Consider the following 17,784-nt stretch of genomic DNA (forward strand, 5'->3'; position numbering starts at 1 on the left):
TCCATTGGGAGACCCAGACAATTGTTTTTGACAATTGGGTGTATAGCTTCTGCCTCTGGAGGCCACACAAAGTATTACACGTTAAAAAGTGTAACCCCTCCCCTCTGCCTATACACCCTCCCATGGACCACGGGCTCCTCAGTTTTATGCTTTGTGTTGAAGGAGGCACACATCCACTCATGAATTCTCAGACTTTTTATGTCGGTTGGAAGAAAAGAGGACCCCCACGGGGTCCCCGGCATGTTCCCTTCTCATCCCACTATGTCGGCGGTGTTGTTAAGGTTGAGGTACCCATTGCGGGTACAGAGGCTGGAGCCACATGCCGTCTCCTTCACCATCCCTGAGCGGCTCTGGGAGAAGTGGGATCCTGAGCGGTCTTCCATTTACTGGGACCGTGCTCCATCCGCAGCCCCTGAGGGAACCTGCCGGACCGGAGCCTCTTCAACCCCAGGGACCGGGCCCTGCAACTTAAAGGTACTCTGTATCCCTGTCGGGGATCGTACAGAGAGCGCACCTTCTTCCCGGGAGCCGCGGTACTTTTAGAACTCAGAAGGCCGGTGGACTTCCGCGCCGACCGTGCCTGCTTGTCGGCCGCGGCCTCAAATTTAGTCCCCGGCTTCACCGGGGCCTAGTCACAAAAATCCCGCCCCCGGGCCTGCCTGTCAGGGGTAAGGGCGGGTTCTCCGGCATGACGTTGGAGGTGAGTGCTGGAGCATCCTGCATGTCTTCCTCCCCCCTCACTGACCACTGTGGGGACCCCAGATTCCCGCTCTTGGCTGGCGCCGCCCTCGGCTCCACTCCTCCCCTGAGAGCTCCGGCGGCCATTTTCTGGCATTTTGCCGGTGGATGCTTCTCAGTGAACAGCTCAGCAGCTCCGGGGGATCCAAGGCAGGGAATCTGGAGGACACACTCCGCTCGTTAGCGGTCGGTAAGCCACACCGGCCACCCGGTGCTGGCCCCCCTGGGGTGCCGGTATAGATATAGAGATATATATATATATATATATATGTGTGTTTATATATATATATATATATATATATATATATATATATATATATATATATATATATATATATATATATATATATATATATATATATATATATATATATATATATATGTGTGTGTGTTTATATATGTTTATTCAATAGATATATATATATATATATCTGTTCGGTCAGTCCGTATACCTTGGTCCCTATATACCCTCAGTTGGTCACTCTCCTAGGAGACAACAGCATGTCGTCCACAAGGAGCAAAGCTACTAAGGCGCAGGTTTTTTTCGCGGCCTGTACCTCTTGTGGGGCTATGTTGCCTGCGGGATCCACGTACCCTCACTGTGAGCAGTGTTCAACTCCTGCCACGCTTGCTCAGCCGGAGCCTCGGGCACTGGTGGGCCCCTCGGCTCAGGTAGACCCCCCTGCTCCCCCTGAACATGCAGGGACAGAGTCACAGGGATTGGCCTCTTTTGCTGAGAAACTCTCTGTCCCTTTCTCAATCCATGGCACAGTCTTTGGACAAATGGTCTTCTAGGCTCCTGGAGGCATTGCAATCCAGACCGGTCCCTTCACAGGCCCCGGTTCCTGTTAGCTTGTCTCCTCCAGGCCCCTCTCGGTCTGCGCCGCAGCGCGCTCCCAGGTTGGCCCCTAGGTCTCAGGCGGAGGACTCCTGCCCGGACCGCAGTCCCAGACCGGCAAAGCGGTCCCGCTGGGACTCTTCCCCGTCTTCCTCACGCTGCTCGGAGGACTCTCAGGAAGACGAGGCGGATGTGGGAGCTCAGGGCTCTGACCCTGACTTCGCCCTTAACCTTGATACACCTGAGGGGGATGCCTTAGTAAATGATCTTATCTCATCCATCAACCAGGTGTTGGATCTCTCTACCCCGCCTCCTCCTGTGGAGGAGTTGGCTTCGCAGCAGGAGAAACACCAGTTTCGGTTCCCCAAACGTACGCGAAATACGTTTTTTGATCACTCTAACTTCAGAGATGCTGTCCAGAAGCCCAGAGTGGTCCCGGACAAGCGCTTTGCTAAGCGTCACACTGACACGCGTTATCCCTTTCCATCTGAAGTTGTTAAGGGCTGGTCTCACTCTCCCAAGGTGGATCCGCCAGTCTCCAAATTGGCTGCTAGATCCGTTGTGTCTGTTGCAGATGGCTCATCCCTGAAGGATGCCACTGACAGACAGACAGAGCTCTTGGTGAAGTCCATCTATGAGGCCACGGGCGCGTCTTTCGCCCCGGCCTTTGCCGCTGTGTGGGCTCTCCAAGCGAACTCTGCTTGTCTGGCTGAGATTAATGCTGTCACACGGAATTCTGCCCCGCATGTTTCGTCTTTGACTTCCCAGGCGTCTGCCTTTTCGTCCTACGCCATGAACGCCGTCCTGGACTCCGCTAGCCGAACGGCTGTAGCATCCGCTAACTCCGTGGCAGTCCGCAGGGCCATGTGGCTGCGCGAATGGAAAGCAGACTCTGCTTCCAAAAGGTTCTTAACTGGTCTGCCTTTTTCTGGCGACCGTTTATTTGGCGAGCGATTGGATGAGATTATTAAGGAATCCAAGGGAAAGGAATCCTCCTTACCCCAGTCCAGACCTAAGAAGCCTCCGCAACGAAAAATACAATCAAGGTTTCGGTCCTTTCGTCCCTCCGCCAAGCCACAATCCCCCTCGTCCAACCGGCCGGAGAAAGGCCAGAGGAACTCCTATGCGTGGCGGTCCAAGTCACGCCCCCAAAAGGCCGCAGGAGGCACTGCCTCCAAGATGGCCTCCTCATGACTCTCAGCCTCCCCTAGCCGCATCCTCGGTCGGTGGCAGGCTCTCCCGCTTTGGAGACGCCTGGTGGCCATATGTTCAAGACCGATGGGTGAGAGACATTCTGTCTCAGGGTTACAGGATAGAGTTCAGCTCACGTCCTGCGGCTCGTTTCTTCAGAACCTCCCCACCCCCCGCTCAGGCCGATGCACTTTTTCAGGCAGTGGACGCTCTGAAGTCAGAAGGTGTTGTGATCCCCGTTCCCCTCAGGAACGGGGTCGCGGTTTTTACTCCAACTTGTTCGTGGTGCCCAAAAAGGACGGGTCATTCCGTCCCGTTCTGGACCTCAAGCTACTCAACAGACATGTGAGAACCAGACGGTTTCGGATGGAATCTCTCCGCTCAGTCATCGCCTCGTTGTCACAAGGAGACTTCCTGGCATCCATCGACCTCAAGGATGCTTATCTCCATGTGCCGATCGCACCCAAACATCAACGTTTCCTGCGTTTCGCCATCGGGGACGAACACCTCTAGTTTGTCGCATTGCCCTTCGGCCTGGCGACAGCCCCACGGGTTTTCACCAAAGTCATGGCATCCGTCGTGGTGGTCTTACACTCTCAGGGCCACTCGGTGATCCCCTACTTGGACGATCTCCTAGTCAGGGCCCCTTCTCGGGTGGCGTGTCAACAAAGCCTTACCGTCGCTCTGGCGACTCTCCAGCAGTTCGGGTGGATCATCAACTTCCCGAAATCCAAGTTGACACCAACCCAATCACTGACTTACCTTGGGATGGAGTTTCACACACAGCCAGCGTTAGTCAAGCTACCGCGGGACAAACGGCTTTCTCTGCAGGCAGGGGTGCAATCACTCCTTCGGAGTCACACACCCCCTAAGGCGCCTCATGCACTTCCTGGGGAAGATGGTGGCAGCTATGGAGGCAGTACCGTTTGCACAATTTCATCTACGGCCACTCCAATGGGATATTCTCCGCAAATGGGACAAGAGTGCGGCTTCCCTCGACAAGAACGTCTCTCTTTCCCTCGCGACCAAAACATCACTTCAGTGGTGGCTCCTACCCACATCTCTGTAGGGAGGAAGATCATTCCTACCCCCAACCTGGGCTGTGGTCACCACGGACGCGAGCCTGTCAGGTTGGGGAGCGGTTTTTCTCCACCACAGGGCTCAAGGAACCTGGACTCCGATAGAATCTTCCCTTCAGATCAATATTCTGGAGATAAGGGCAGTATATCTAGCCCTATTGGCTTTCCATCGGTGGCTGGAGGGCAGGCAGATCCGAATCCAGTCTGACAACGCCACTGCCGTCACCTACATCAATCACCAAGGCGGCACTCGCAGTCGTATGGCCTTCCAGGAAGTCCGGCGGATTCTGCAGTGGGTGGAAGACACAGGCTCCACCATCTCCGCAGTTCACATCCCGGGCGTAGAAAACTGGGAAGCAGATTTTCTCAGTCGTCAGGGCATGGACGCGGGGGAATGGTCTCTGCACCCAGACGTGTTTCGGGAGATCTGTCGCCGCTGGGGAACGCCGGACGTCGATCTCATGGCGTCACGGCACAACAACAAGGTCCCGGCCTTCATGGCACGGTCTCAGGATCACAGAGCTCTGGCGGCGGACGCGTTAGTGCAGGATTGGTCGCAGTTCTGACTGCCGTATGTGTTTCCCCCTCTGGCAATGCTGCCCAGAGTACTACGCAAGATCAGGTCCGACTGCCGTCGCGCCATTCTCGTCGCTCCAGACTGGCCGAGGCGGTCGTGGTATCCGGATCTGTGGCATCTCACGGTGGGTCAACCGTGGGCACTTCCAGACCGCCCAGACTTGCTGTCACAAGGTCCGTTTTTCCATCTGAATTCTGTGGCCCTCAACCTGACTGTGTGGCCATTGAGTCCTGGCTCCTAGCGTCTTCAGGGTTATCTCAGGATGTCATTGCCACCATGAGACAGGCCAGGAAGCCAACGTCCGCCAAGATCTATTATAGGTCTTGGCAAATCTTCCTGTCCTGGTGCACTGCTAACGGTTTTTCTCCATGGCCGTTTGCCTTACCCACATTCCTTTCGTTCCTTCAATCTGGAGTGGACAAGGGTTTGTCACTCTGCTCTATCAAGGGCCAAGTGTCAGTGCTCTCCGTGTTTTTTCAAAAGCGGAAGCAGAAATACTACCGGTGCCACGAGCGTCACTAGAAAGACAGCGGGAGCTTAGGGAGATAAATATGTGGCTTAGAAATTGGTGCAGGAAGGAAGGGTTCGGGTTCATGGAGAACTGGGCCGACTTCTCAGTCGGCTACAGGCTCTACGGTAGGGACGGGCTGCACCTCAATGGGGAAGGTGCAGCTGTGCTGGGGGAGAAAATGGTCAGACGGATGGAGGAGCTTTTAAACTAGGATCGGGGGGAGGGAGGGTAGTGGAGCAAATAAGGGGATAGATAGAGCAGATAGAGACAGGGAGACGGTAGGGGTCAATGAAGGATTAGGGGGGATGGGACATACAAGGAACGTAGGGAGGCTAGGAGTAATAAAGGTGTTAATAGGATTAAATGTCTACTGGCAAATGCAATAAGTCTTGCAAACAAAATGAATGAATTGGAGACTCTTATGTTAACCATGGATTATGATGTGGTGGGCATTACGGAAACCTGGCTGGATGAAAGCCATGACTGGGTGACAAACATACAGGGTTATAGTACATTTAGGAAGGACAGGAAAGGCCAAAAAGGTGGTGGGGTGTGTATATTTATCAAATCTAACCTAAAACCTGTGTTGTATGATGACATTGAGGGGAACTGCAACAATGTAGAGTCAGTATGGGTAAATGTACATGGGGAGGGGAATAATGGAAAAATGCTAATTGGAGTTTGCTATAAGCCTCCTAACATACCTGAACAAATAGAGGGTGAAATGCTGGAACAAATTGAAAAGGCAGCTAATAATAATAATCGGGTTCTTATTATGGGGGTTTTTCAACTATCCAGACATACAGTGGGACATAGAATCTTCTGGTTCTGCTAAAAGCTGTAAGTTCTTATCTACCATTCAAGACCATTTCCTCTCTCAGATGGTAAGTGAACCGACCAGGGGAGATAATTTGCTAGATCTGGTCCTGTCAAATAGACCGGATACAATTTCAGATCTACAGGTCCGGGAGCACTTGGGCACCAGCGATCATAATATGGTAAGCTTCGACATAATATTCAATAGAACATTTCAAAGGGGGAATGCTAAAACCTGGAATTTTAGGAAAGCTGATTTCAACAAATTAAGGGAAGAGCTTAAATGTGTAGATTGGGACAGAGTCATGGTAACTGGGGATACTGAACAGAAATGGGGAAAGTTTAAGGATATACTACTAGAGTCCTGTAAAAAACGTATACCCTCTGGTAATAAAATGTCCAGGAATAAAAAGAAACCACTATGGATAAATAAGACTGTACAAAGTATAATAAAACAAAAACAAAGGGCGTTTAAAATCTTAAAGGCTGAGAATACAGAAATAGCATTTCATGAGTATAAAGATATCAAAAGGAAATGCAAAAAAGAAATCAAACAAGCAAAACTAGCTACTGAAACAAAAATCGCCAATGACATTAAAATAAATCCCAAAATCTTTTATAAATACATTAATGCCAAAAGGAAAACAAAGGATAGTATCGGACCCTTAAAATATAATAACAAGTTAGTTATAGAGGACAAACAAAAGACTGAGATATTAAATAGGCATTTCTCATCTGTATTCACCAAGGAACTGACTGTACCAGGGATCATTCAACAAGTGAAAAATCAAAGTCCACCACCCGATATAATTAATTTAACACAAGATGAAGTACGCCTACGTCTGAGTAAATTAAACATTGACAAATCCCCAGGGCCAGATGGCATTCATCCACGAATATTGAGGGAATTGAGCTCCGTAATCGACAGACCGCTGTATCTCATCTTTTTAGACTCACTTGTAACAGGGTTGTTGCCTCAGGATTGGAGGATTGCTGATGTGGTACCGATATTTAAGAAAGGTAAGAGGGTAGATCCAGGCAACTACCGTCCAGTAAGCCTGACATCAGTAGTATGCAAAGTTTTTGAGGGCATTTTAAGGGATGACATGCAAAAATATATTGCAGAAAATAATACGATAACTGACAAACAGCATGGATTCATGAAAGATAAGTCGTGTCTAACCAACCTGTTGGGGTTCTATGAGGGGGTAAGTGCAAACCTGGATATTGGTAATGCAGCTGATGTGATTTATTTGGACTTTGCAAAGGCATTTGATACTGTACCACATAATAGCCTTATACTAAAGCTCCAGAAGCAAGGACTAGGGGACACAATATGCAACTGGGTAAGGAATTGGCTAAAAGATAGGAAACAAAGAGTAGTCATAAATGCTACATTCTGTAAATGGGCTATAGTCAGCAGTGGGGTGCCGCAGGGATCTGTGCTAGGACCAATTTTTTTTACTCTCTTTATTAATGACCTTGTGGATGGGATTGATAGTACAGTGTCAGTCTTTGCCGATGACACCAAACTATGTAGGATATTAAAAACTGACCTGGATTGTACAATATTACAAAAAGATCTGGATAAGATGTCAGAATGGGCAGATACTTGGCAAATGAGATTTAATGTTGATAAATGTAAAGTAATGCACCTAGGACGGAGTAATCCTATAGCTGCGTATACATTAAATGGAAGTAAACTCGGGACTACAGAACAGGAGAAGGACTTGGGTATTCTCATTACAAATAAGCTGAGCAGCAGCACTCAATGTCAAGCAGCAGCTGCTAAAGCAAACAAGATTTTAGGGTGTATAAAAAGAGAGATTAGATCCCGTGATCCCAACGTATTGTTACCCCTCTATAAATCACTTGTAAGGCCACATCTGGAATACGGGATCCAGTTTTGGGCTCCACATTTTAAAAAGGACATTCAGAAGTTAGAGTCAGTTCAAAGGCGGGCAACTAGACTATTACAAGGAATGGAAGGCCTCCCATATGATGACAGGTTGAAAAAGTTAGATATGTTTAGCTTAGAAAAAAGACGTCTCAGAGGAGATCTCATTTATATGTATAAATACATGTGTGGTCAATATAAAGGACTGGCACATGACTTATTTCTTCCGAAAACAATACTAAGGACCAGGGGGCACTCACTGCGAGTGGAAGAAAAGCGATTCCGACACCTAAATAGGAAAGGGTTCTTTACAGTTAGAGCAGTCAGACTGTGGAATGCCGACCACAAGAGGTAGTAATGGCAGATACTAGAACAGCTTTTATATCAGGGCTGGATGATTTCCTCAGTACACAAAACATTGTTGGTTATAAATGACTTAGTGACTAAATGTAGAACTGGTGGAGGAAGGGTGAACTAGATGGACCTAGATCTTTTTTCAACCTAAGTAACTATGTAACTATGTAACTATGTCTAGCCAGGCTTCCGCAGGTCCGCACGTTCCTGCAGGGGGTCTGCCACATAGTTCCACCTTACAAACATCCGTTGGAACCTTGGGACCTTAACAGGGTCCTGACGGCGCTTCAAAAGCCGCCTTTTGAGCCACTGCGGGAGGTATCTCTCTCCCGTCTTTCGCAGAAGGTGGCCTTCCTAGTGGCAGTCACGTTTGTTCGGAGAGTGTCTGAGCTTGCAGCGTTGTCATGCAAAGCTCCCTTCCTGGTTTTTCACCAGGATAAGGTGGTTCTCCGTCCGGTCCCGGAATTTCTCCCTAAGGTGGTATCCCCTTTTCATCTAAATCAGGATATCTCCTTGCCTTCATTTTGCCCTAATCCAATTCACCAGTGTGAAAAGGATTTGCACTCTTTGGATCTAGTGAGAGCACTCCGGATCTACGTGTCTCGCACGGCGCCCCTGCGCCGTTCAGATGCGCTCTTTGTCCTTGTCGCTGGCCAGCGTAAGGGCTCTCAGGCCTCCAAGTCAACCGTGGCTCGGTGGATCAAGGAACCGATTCTTGAGGCCTACCGTTCTTCTGGGCTTCCGCTTCCTTTGGGGCTGAAAGCCCATTCTACCAGAGCCGTAGGTGCGTCCTGGGCTTTGCGGCACCGGGCGACGGCTCAGCAGGTGTGTCAGGCAGCTACCTGGTCTAGTCTGCACACTTTCACGAAGCACTATTAAGTGCATACCTATGCGTCGGCAGACGCCAGTCTAGGTAGGCGAGTCCTTCAGGCGGCGGTTGCCCACCTGTAAGAGGGGGCCGTTTTTCGGCTCTTTCGATTGAGGTATTCTTTTACCCACCCAGGGACTGCTTCTGGACGTCCCAATTGTCTGGGTCTCCCAATGGAGCGACAAAGAAGGGAATTTTGTTTACTTACCGTAAATTCCTTTCTTCGGCGCTCTATTGGGAGACCCAGACGATTGGTGTATAGCACTGCCTCCGGAGGCCACACAAAGCAATTACACTAAAAAGTGTAAGGCCCCTCCCCTTCTGGCTATACACCCCCAGTGGGATCACTGGCTCACCAGTTTTCTGCTTTGTGCGAAGGAGGTCAGACATCCACGCATAGCTCCACTGTTTGTAGTCAGCAGTAGCTGCTGGCTATATCGGATGGAAGAAAAGAGGGCCCATATGGGGCCCCCAGCATGCTCCCTTCTCACCCGCGGTGGTGCTTGTAAGGTTGAGGTACCTATTGCTGGTACAGAGGCTGGAGCCCACATGCTGTTTTCCTTCCACATCCCCTGGAGGGCTCTGTGGAAGTGGGATCTTGCCGGCCCCCAAGCCCTGAGGCCGGGCTCCATCCACAGACCCAGAGAACCTGCTGGATTTGGAGCGGGAGTGCCGTTCAGGGACAAGGCCCTGCAACTTTCAGGTACTCTGTGTCCCCGGCAGGCACGGACACTCTCAAGGCTTGCTGAGCGTTATAGTGCGCCGGGGACAGTAGCGCTGTGCGCTGGGGTTAGGTCACTGCAGCTTTGCTGAGTGACGTTACATGTTGGGAACTACTGCGCCGACCGCTACTGGAGCGGCGGCGCAGCTGCGACTTGTGGTGCGCCGGGGACTTTGCGCCGACCGCGCTTTTACGGCGGCGCTTCTAACTTTAGCCCCCGGCTTCTGCGGCCTAGCGCCGCTTCGTTCCCGCCCCCACCCTGTCAATCAGGGTAGGGGAGAGACGCTGCTCAATTGGCAGCGCCGAGGGCTGGAGCTTTATTTACATGCTCCAGCCCTCTCACTAGGCACAGTGGGAAGCAGGCTTCCCGCTCTTCGTCTGTATACGCCCAGGGCCCGCCCCCCCTCTCCACAAGGACGCCGGCAGCCATTACACATGCGGTCTGGCTGGGGAAAGGCAGCAGGCTCTGGGAGACCCAGACTAAAGGGATTTCGGCGACCACACACCCGCTCCTAAGCGGGCGGTAAGCTGCACTTTAGTGCTGGCCCCACTAGTGCCTCAGTGTTATATTAGTGTACTTTTTTCTTGGTACCATATATATATATATAGTTGCACTGTAAGGTCGCTTCTTGGCTGGACACCCTGTACTGCTCTGAGGAGGCAGCAACATGTCATCCGCAAAACGCAAGGGTGCCAAGGCACAGGCTGTGTACACTGTTTGTACTGCATGTGGGGCTGATCTACCGGCAGGCTCCAATGACTCACATTGTGTGCAATGTTCAGTCCCAGTGGCACTTCGTCAGCCAGAGCCTATGGTGGTAGTGGCCCAGGCAGAGACGCCTGTGAACCCTGCCCCGGTGACGGGGACAGACTTTGCAGTTTTTGCTGATAAAATGTCTGTGACTATGACAAAAATCCTGGAGACCTTGCAGTCCAGGCCAGTTACTCAGACCATGGACACTGCTGTGTCTATGCTCTCCGGTCCCCCTCAGTTGGAACTAATCCGTACTTCAAGGGGGTCTCAAGCATCACAGGCTGAAGTCTCTGACTCAGATGACAGTCCCAGGCAGCCTAAGCGAGCTCGCTGGGAAAGACCCTCCACGTCATCACACTGCTCAGGGTCTCAGCGAGAAGAGTCTCTCTGTGATGAGACTGAGGACGGTGATCAGGATTCTAATCCTGAGGCCCCTCTCAATCTGGATGCCCCTGATGGTGACGCCATGGTTAATGACCTTATATCGGCAATTAATAGACTGTTGGATATTTCTCCCCCAGCCCCTTCTGCAGAGGAGGCAGCTGCACAGCAGGAGAAGTTCCATTTCCTGTATCCCAAGCGTAAATTAAGTGCTTTTTTGGACCACTCTGACTTCAGAGAATCGATCCAGAAACAAGACGCTCATCCAGACAAGCGTTTCTCTAAACGTTCTAAGGATACCCGTTATCCTTTTCCCTCTGAGGTGGCCAAACGCTGGACCCAGTGTCCAAAGGTGGATCCCCCAATTTCCAAGCTTGCGGCTAGATCCATAGTCGCAGTAGAGGATGGCGCTTCACTTAAAGATGCCAACGACAGACAGATGGACCTTTGGTTGAAATCTGTCTATGAAGCTATCGGCGCGTCGTTTGCTCCAGCATTCGCGGCCGTGTGGGCACTCCAAGCTATTTCAGCTGGTTTAGCACAGGTGGATGCTATCATACATCCAGCAGTGCCGCAAGTGGCGTCCCTAACTTCGCAAATGTCTGCGTTTGCGACCTATGCTATCAATGCTGTACTAGAATCTACGAGCCGTACCGCTATGGCGTCCGCCAATTCTGTGGTTTTGCGCAGAGCCTTGTGGTTAAAGGACTGGAAAGCAGATGCTGGTTCCAAAAAATGCTTAACCAGCTTGCCATTATCTAGAGACAGACTGTTTGGTGAGCCATTGGCTGAAATCATAAAACAGTCCAAGGGTAAGGACTCTTCCTTACCACAGCCCAGAGCAAGTAAACCTCAACAGAAAAAGTGGCAGTCGAGGTTTCGGTCCTTTCGAGGCTCGGGCAAGGCCCAATTCTCCTCGTCCAAAAGGACTCAGAAAGAACAAGGGAGCTCAGATTCCTGGCGGGCTCACTCACGCCCCAGGAAAGCAAATGGAGGAACCGCTTCCAAAGCGGCTACCTCATGACTTTCGGCCTCCTCCCTCCGCATCCTCGGTCGGTGGCAGGCTCTCCCGCTTTTGCGACATTTGGCTGTCACAGGTCAAAGACCGGTGGGTAACAGACATTTTGTCTCGCGGGTACAGAATCGAGTTCAGTTCTCGGCCTCCACTTCGGTTCTTCAGAACCTCCCCACACCCCAACCGAGCAGATGCCCTGCTGCAGGCGGTGGACTCTCTAAGAGCAGAAGGAGTCGTGATCCCTGTCCCCCCTCAGGAACGGGGGCGAGGATTTTACTCCAATCTCTTTGTGGTTCCAAAAAAGGACGGCTCCTTCCGTCCTGTTCTGGACCTAAAACTGCTCAACAAGCATGTGAACGCCAGGCGGTTCCGGATGGAATCCCTCCGCTCAGTCATTGCCTCAATGTCTCAAGGAGATTTCCTAGCATCAATAGACATCAAAGATGCTTATCTCCACGTGCCGATTGCTACAGAGCACCAGCGCTTTCTACGCTTCGTGATAGGAGACGACCATCTTCAGTTCGTAGCTCTGCCATTTGGTCTGGCGACAGCCCCTCGGGTGTTCACCAAGATCATGGCGGCAGTGGTAGCAGTCTTGCACTCTCACGGACACTCTGTGATCCCTTACTTGGACGATCTACTGGTCAAGGCACCCTCTCAAGAGGCATGCCAACTCAGCCTGAGTGTTGCACTGGAGACTCTCCAGGCGTTCGGGTGGATCATCAACTTCCCAAAGTCAAATCTGTCACCGACCCAATCACTAACGTATCTTGGCATGGAGTTTCATACTCTCTCAGCGATAGTGAAGCTTCCGCTGGACAAGCAGCGGTCTCTACAGACTGGGGTGCAGGCTCTCCTTCAAAGTCAGTCGCACTCCTTAAGACGCCTCATGCACTTCCTCGGGAAGATGGTGGCGGCAATAGAGGCGGTTCCGTTTGCGCAGTTTCATCTGCGTCCACTTCAATGGGACATTCTCCGCCAATGGGACGGGAAGTCAACATCCCTGGACAGGAAAGTCTCCCTTTCCCAGACGGCCAAAGACTCTCTGCAGTGGTGGCTTCTTCCCACCTCATTATCACAGGGAAGATCCTTCCTACCACCGTCTTGGGCGGTGGTCACGACAGACGCGAGTCTGTCAGGGTGGGGAGCAGTCTTTCTCCACCACAGGGCTCAGGGTACGTGGACTCAGCAGGAGTCCACCCTTCAGATCAATGTTCTGGAAATCAGAGCAGTGTATCTTGCCCTACTAGCCTTCCAGCAGTGGCTGGAAGGAAGGCAGATCCGAATTCAGTCGGACAACTCCACAGCGGTGGCATACATCAACCACCAAGGGGGGACACGCAGTCGGCAAGCCTTCCAGGAAGTCCGGCGGATTCTGATGTGGGTGGAAGCCACAGCCTCCACCATATCCGCAGTTCACATCCCCGGCGTAGAAAACTGGGAAGCAGACTTCCTCAGTCGCCAGGGCATGGACGCAGGGGAATGGTCCCTTCACCCAGACGTGTTTCAGGAAATCTGTCGCCGCTGGGGGGTGCCGGACGTCGACCTCATGGCGTCACGGCACAACAACAAGGTCCCAACCTTCATGGCACGGTCTCGCGATCACAGAGCTCTGGCGGCAGACGCCCTAGTGCAAGATTGGTCGCAGTTCCGGCTCCCTTATGTGTTTCCACCTCTGGCACTCTTGCCCAGAGTGCTACGCAAGATCAGATCCGATTGCAGCCGCGTCATACTTGTCGCCCCAGACTGGCCGAGGAGGGTGTGGTATCCGGATCTGTGGCAGCTCACGGTCGGCCAACCGTGGGCACTCCCAGACCGACCAGACTTACTGTCCCAAGGGCCGTTTTTCCATCGGAATTCTGCGGCCCTGAACCTGACTGTGTGGCCATTGAGTCCTGGATCCTAGCGTCTTCAGGATTGTCCCAAGGGGTCGTTGCCACCATGAGACAGGCTAGGAAGCCCACGTCCGCTAAGATCTACCACAGAACGTGGAGGATATTCTTATCCTGGTCCTCTGCTCAGGGAGTGTCTCCCTGGCCATTTGCATTGCCTACCTTTCTTTCTTTCCTGCAATCTGGGTTAGAAAAAGGTTTGTCGCTCGGCTCCCTTAAAGGTCAGGTCTCGGCACTATCCGTCTTTTTTCAGAGGCGTTTGGCACGCCTTCCTAAGGTGCGCACGTTCCTACAGGGGGTTTGCCATATCGTACCCCCGTACAAGCGGCCGTTAGATCCATGGGATCTGAACAGGGTACTAGTTGCCCTCCAGAAGCCGCCCTTCGAGCCTCTGAGGGAGGTTTCACTTTCTAGACTATCACAGAAAGTGGCTTTTCTGGTAGCGATCACATCTCTTCGGAGAGTGTCTGAGCTGGCAGCACTATCATCCAAGGCTCCCTTCCTGGTCTTCCACCAGGACAAGGTGGTGCTGCGCCCCATTCAGGAGTTTCTCCCGAAGGTGGTATCCTCTTTTCATCTTAATCAGGATATCTCTTTGCCTTCGTTTTGTCCTCATGCAGTTCATCGGTATGAGAAGGATTTACATTTGTTAGATCTGGTGAGAGCACTCAGAATCTACATTTCCCGCACGGCGCCCTTGCGCCGTTCGGATGCACTCTTTGTCCTTGTCGCTGGTAAGCGCAAAGGGTCGCAGGCTTCTAAGGCCACCCTGGCTCGATGGATCAAAGAACCAATTCTTGAAGCCTACCGTTCTGCTGGGCTTCCGGTTCCATCAGGGCTGAAGGCCCATTCTACCAGAGCCGTGGGTGCATCCTGGGCATTACGACACCAGGCTACGGCTCAACAGGTGTGCCAGGCAGCTACCTGGTCGAGTCTGCACACTTTCACCAAACATTATCAGGTGCATACCTATGCTTCGGCGGACGCCAGCCTAGGTAGAAGAGTCCTGCAGGCGGCAGTTGCCTCCCCGTAGGGGAGGGCTGTCTTGCAGCTCTAACATGAGGTATTTCTTTACCCACCCAGGGACAGCTTTTGGACGTCCCAATCGTCTGGGTCTCCCAATAGAGCGCCGAAGAAGAAGGGAATTTTGTTACTTACCGTAAATTCCTTTTCTTCTAGCTCTTATTGGGAGACCCAGCACCCGCCCTGTTGTCCTTCGGGATTTTTGGTTTGTTTGCGGGTACACATGTTGTTCATGTTGAACGGTTTTCAGTTCTCCGATGTTACTCGGAGAGAATTTGTTTAAACCAGTTATTGGCTTTCCTCCTTCTTGCTTTTGCACTAAAACTGGTGAGCCAGTGATCCCACTGGGGGTGTATAGCCAGAAGGGGAGGGGCCTTACACTTTTTAGTGTAATTGCTTTGTGTGGCCTCCGGAGGCAGTGCTATACACCAATCGTCTGGGTCTCCCAATAAGAGCTAGAAGAAAAGGAATTTACGGTAAGTAACAAAATTCCCTTCTTTCTTCTAGCTCCTATTGGGAGACCCAGCACCCGCCCCTGTTCCCTTCGGGCTGGTTGTTCTTTTGTGTACACATGTTGTTGATGTTGATTTGTTCTTATGGTTCATGGTCTTCAGTTCTCCGAACATCCTTCGGATTGAATTTACCCTAGACCAATTTATAAGTTTTCTCCTTCCTGCTTTTGCACCAAAACTGAGGAGCCCGTGGTCCACGGGAGGGTGTATAGGCAGAGGGGAGGGGTTACACTTTTTAAAGTGTAATACTTTGTGTGGCCTCCAGAGGCAGAAGCTATACACCCAATTGTCTGGGTCTCCCAATAGGAGCTAGAAGAAAAGGAATTTACGGTAAGTAAACAAAATTCCCTTTTTTTTCCTTTTGTTTACAGCCCATTACCTTGGAGACCGACCACCAATGCTATACATGCTCAGTGCTTACAAGCTGGTTTTTATTGGCACTGTTTTGAAGCAGGCAAGGATCGCTGGAGCACACTGTTGTCTCCTAATCCCGGCAAGCCTTAGCGCAGTGCCTACAAGTAGGATGGCAGCAGTGGTCGTCTGCTAGGCAATGATATGTACACAAAAGGAACAAGAAGTCTTATTCTTTCAAGAACGGCTGAAGATTTTATCAACCAGTAAATTGGAAAAGTGCTTTCTTTTACAAGCTCTATTCAATAATGCCCATCTATGAAGTTTGAGAATAACTAGTGATGAGCGGGCACTACCATGCTCAGGTTCTCTGTACTCGTAACTAGTGATGAGCGGGCACTACCATGCTCAGGTTCTCTGTACTCGTAACTAGTGATGAGGGGGCACTACCATGCTCAGGTGCTCAGTACTAGTAACTAGTGATTAGCGAGCACTACCATGCTCGGGGGCTCAGTACTCGTAACTAGTGATGAGCGAGCACTACCATGCTCAGGTGCTCAGTACTCGTAACTAGTGATGAGCGGGCACTACCATGCTCGGGGGCTCAGTACTCGTAACTAGTGATGAGCGGGCACTACCATGCTCAGGTTCTCTGTAATCGTAACTAGTGATGAGCGGGCACTACCATGCTCAGGTTCTCTGTAATCGTAACTAGTGATGAGCGGGCACTACCATGCTCGGGGGCTCAGTACTCGTAACTAGTGATGAGCGAGCACTACCATGCTCAGGTTCTCTGTACTCGTAACTAGTGATGAGCAGGCACTACCATGCTCAGGTTCTCTGTACTCGTAACTAGTGGTGAGCGGGCACTACCATGCTCAGGTGCTCAGTACTAGTAACTAGTGATGAGCGGGCACTACCATGCTCGGGGGCTCAGTACTCGTAACTAGTGATGAGCGAGCACTACCATGCTCGGGTGCTCTGTACTCGTAACTAGTGATGAGCGGGCACTACCATGCTCGGGGGCTCAGTACTCGTAACTAGTGATGAGCGAGCACTACCATGCTCAACTTCCATTATACTCTGTACTCTAGTTGCACCCATCTGAGCATCCAACTGCTAGTTACGAGTACCCGAGCATGGTAGTGCCCGCTCATCACTAGTTACGAGTACCGAGCACGCGAGCATGGTAGTGCTCACTCATCACTAATAAGCAGGTATCAAAACAGTAAACTATTCTTTTTCTGTCTGCCGTTAACCAATACCTTTTTATTTTCATTGCAGAGCAAAGCTGAGCTATAACCCACCAAAGTATGACGGCTCCCCCTACAGGATTGATATGGAAGGAATATCCGTGACCATCATAAAGGAAATTCTTGACTACATATTCAGCGGACAGGTATTGTGCTGCTTCCGAATTTGAAATTTCTGCTACTTCTCAATTCTTAGACACCAGGTTCCCAATTTAAGTCTTGCGATATATATATAAACTTGTCGTCTCTTCTCGCGCTGTAGATCCGACTGAGTGAAGAAACGATCCAGGACGTGGTGCAGGCCGCCGATCTCCTGCTCCTCACCGATCTGAAGACTTTGTGCTGCGAGTTCCTGGAGGGCTGCATCACGGCCGAAAACTGCATCGGCATCCGAGATTTTGCGCTGCACTATTGTCTAAACCACGTGTATCATCTGGCCACAGAGTACCTGGAGACCCACTTCAGAGACGTCAGCAGCACCGAGGAATTCTTAGAACTTGGTCCAACCAAACTGAAAGAGGTCCTGTCTCTGGAGAAGCTGAACGTGGGCAACGAAAAATACGTATTTGAGGCCGTTCTCAGGTGGATCTCCCATGACATCGAAGTGCGGAAGGTCAGTGGAACTCTTCGGGGACTGGCGTTTTTTGTTTTTTGTTTTTTTTTTTTTAATTTTAGCAACCCCTTTAAGGAGGTTTTCGTTAGGCTGAAGTCACACTTGAATTTTTTTATGTTTTTTTTATCTAATATATAAAGCTGAGTGTGTGTGTGTGTGTGTGTGTGTGTGTGTGTGTGTGTGTGTGTGTCCGCTAAAGGAATCCGCACCGTCGCATTTACAATCACGAAATTTTGTACAGACGCTTCCTGTGACCCAGGGAATTTCATAGACTACGTTTGGGCGGGAAAATTTAACCCCGCGCTTTACAGTTACTCTTCAAAAATCCTGCCTCCATTATACTGAATAGAGGTGGGAGCTACAGGCTATTAATAGCAACTGTCAGTGGTTGCTATAGGAA

The 17,784-nt window shown here is 50.8% G+C and overlaps 1 protein-coding gene across 1 annotated transcript in view; it reads left to right on the forward strand.

Annotated features, from left to right (window-relative positions):
- The window catches only part of GAN (gigaxonin), a 97,921-nt gene that overhangs the window by 9,229 nt on the left and 70,908 nt on the right, over positions 1-17,784 (forward strand). The window contains exons 2-3 of the mRNA XM_075325431.1: positions 16,803-16,917; positions 17,034-17,353. Of these exons, the coding sequence (XP_075181546.1) occupies positions 16,803-16,917; positions 17,034-17,353 (435 nt within the window). The remainder of the gene's footprint in view (positions 1-16,802; positions 16,918-17,033; positions 17,354-17,784) is intronic.

The sequence above is a fragment of the Anomaloglossus baeobatrachus genome, chromosome 10, assembly GCF_048569485.1.
Source record: "Anomaloglossus baeobatrachus isolate aAnoBae1 chromosome 10, aAnoBae1.hap1, whole genome shotgun sequence".
Lineage (NCBI taxonomy): Eukaryota > Metazoa > Chordata > Amphibia > Anura > Aromobatidae > Anomaloglossus > Anomaloglossus baeobatrachus.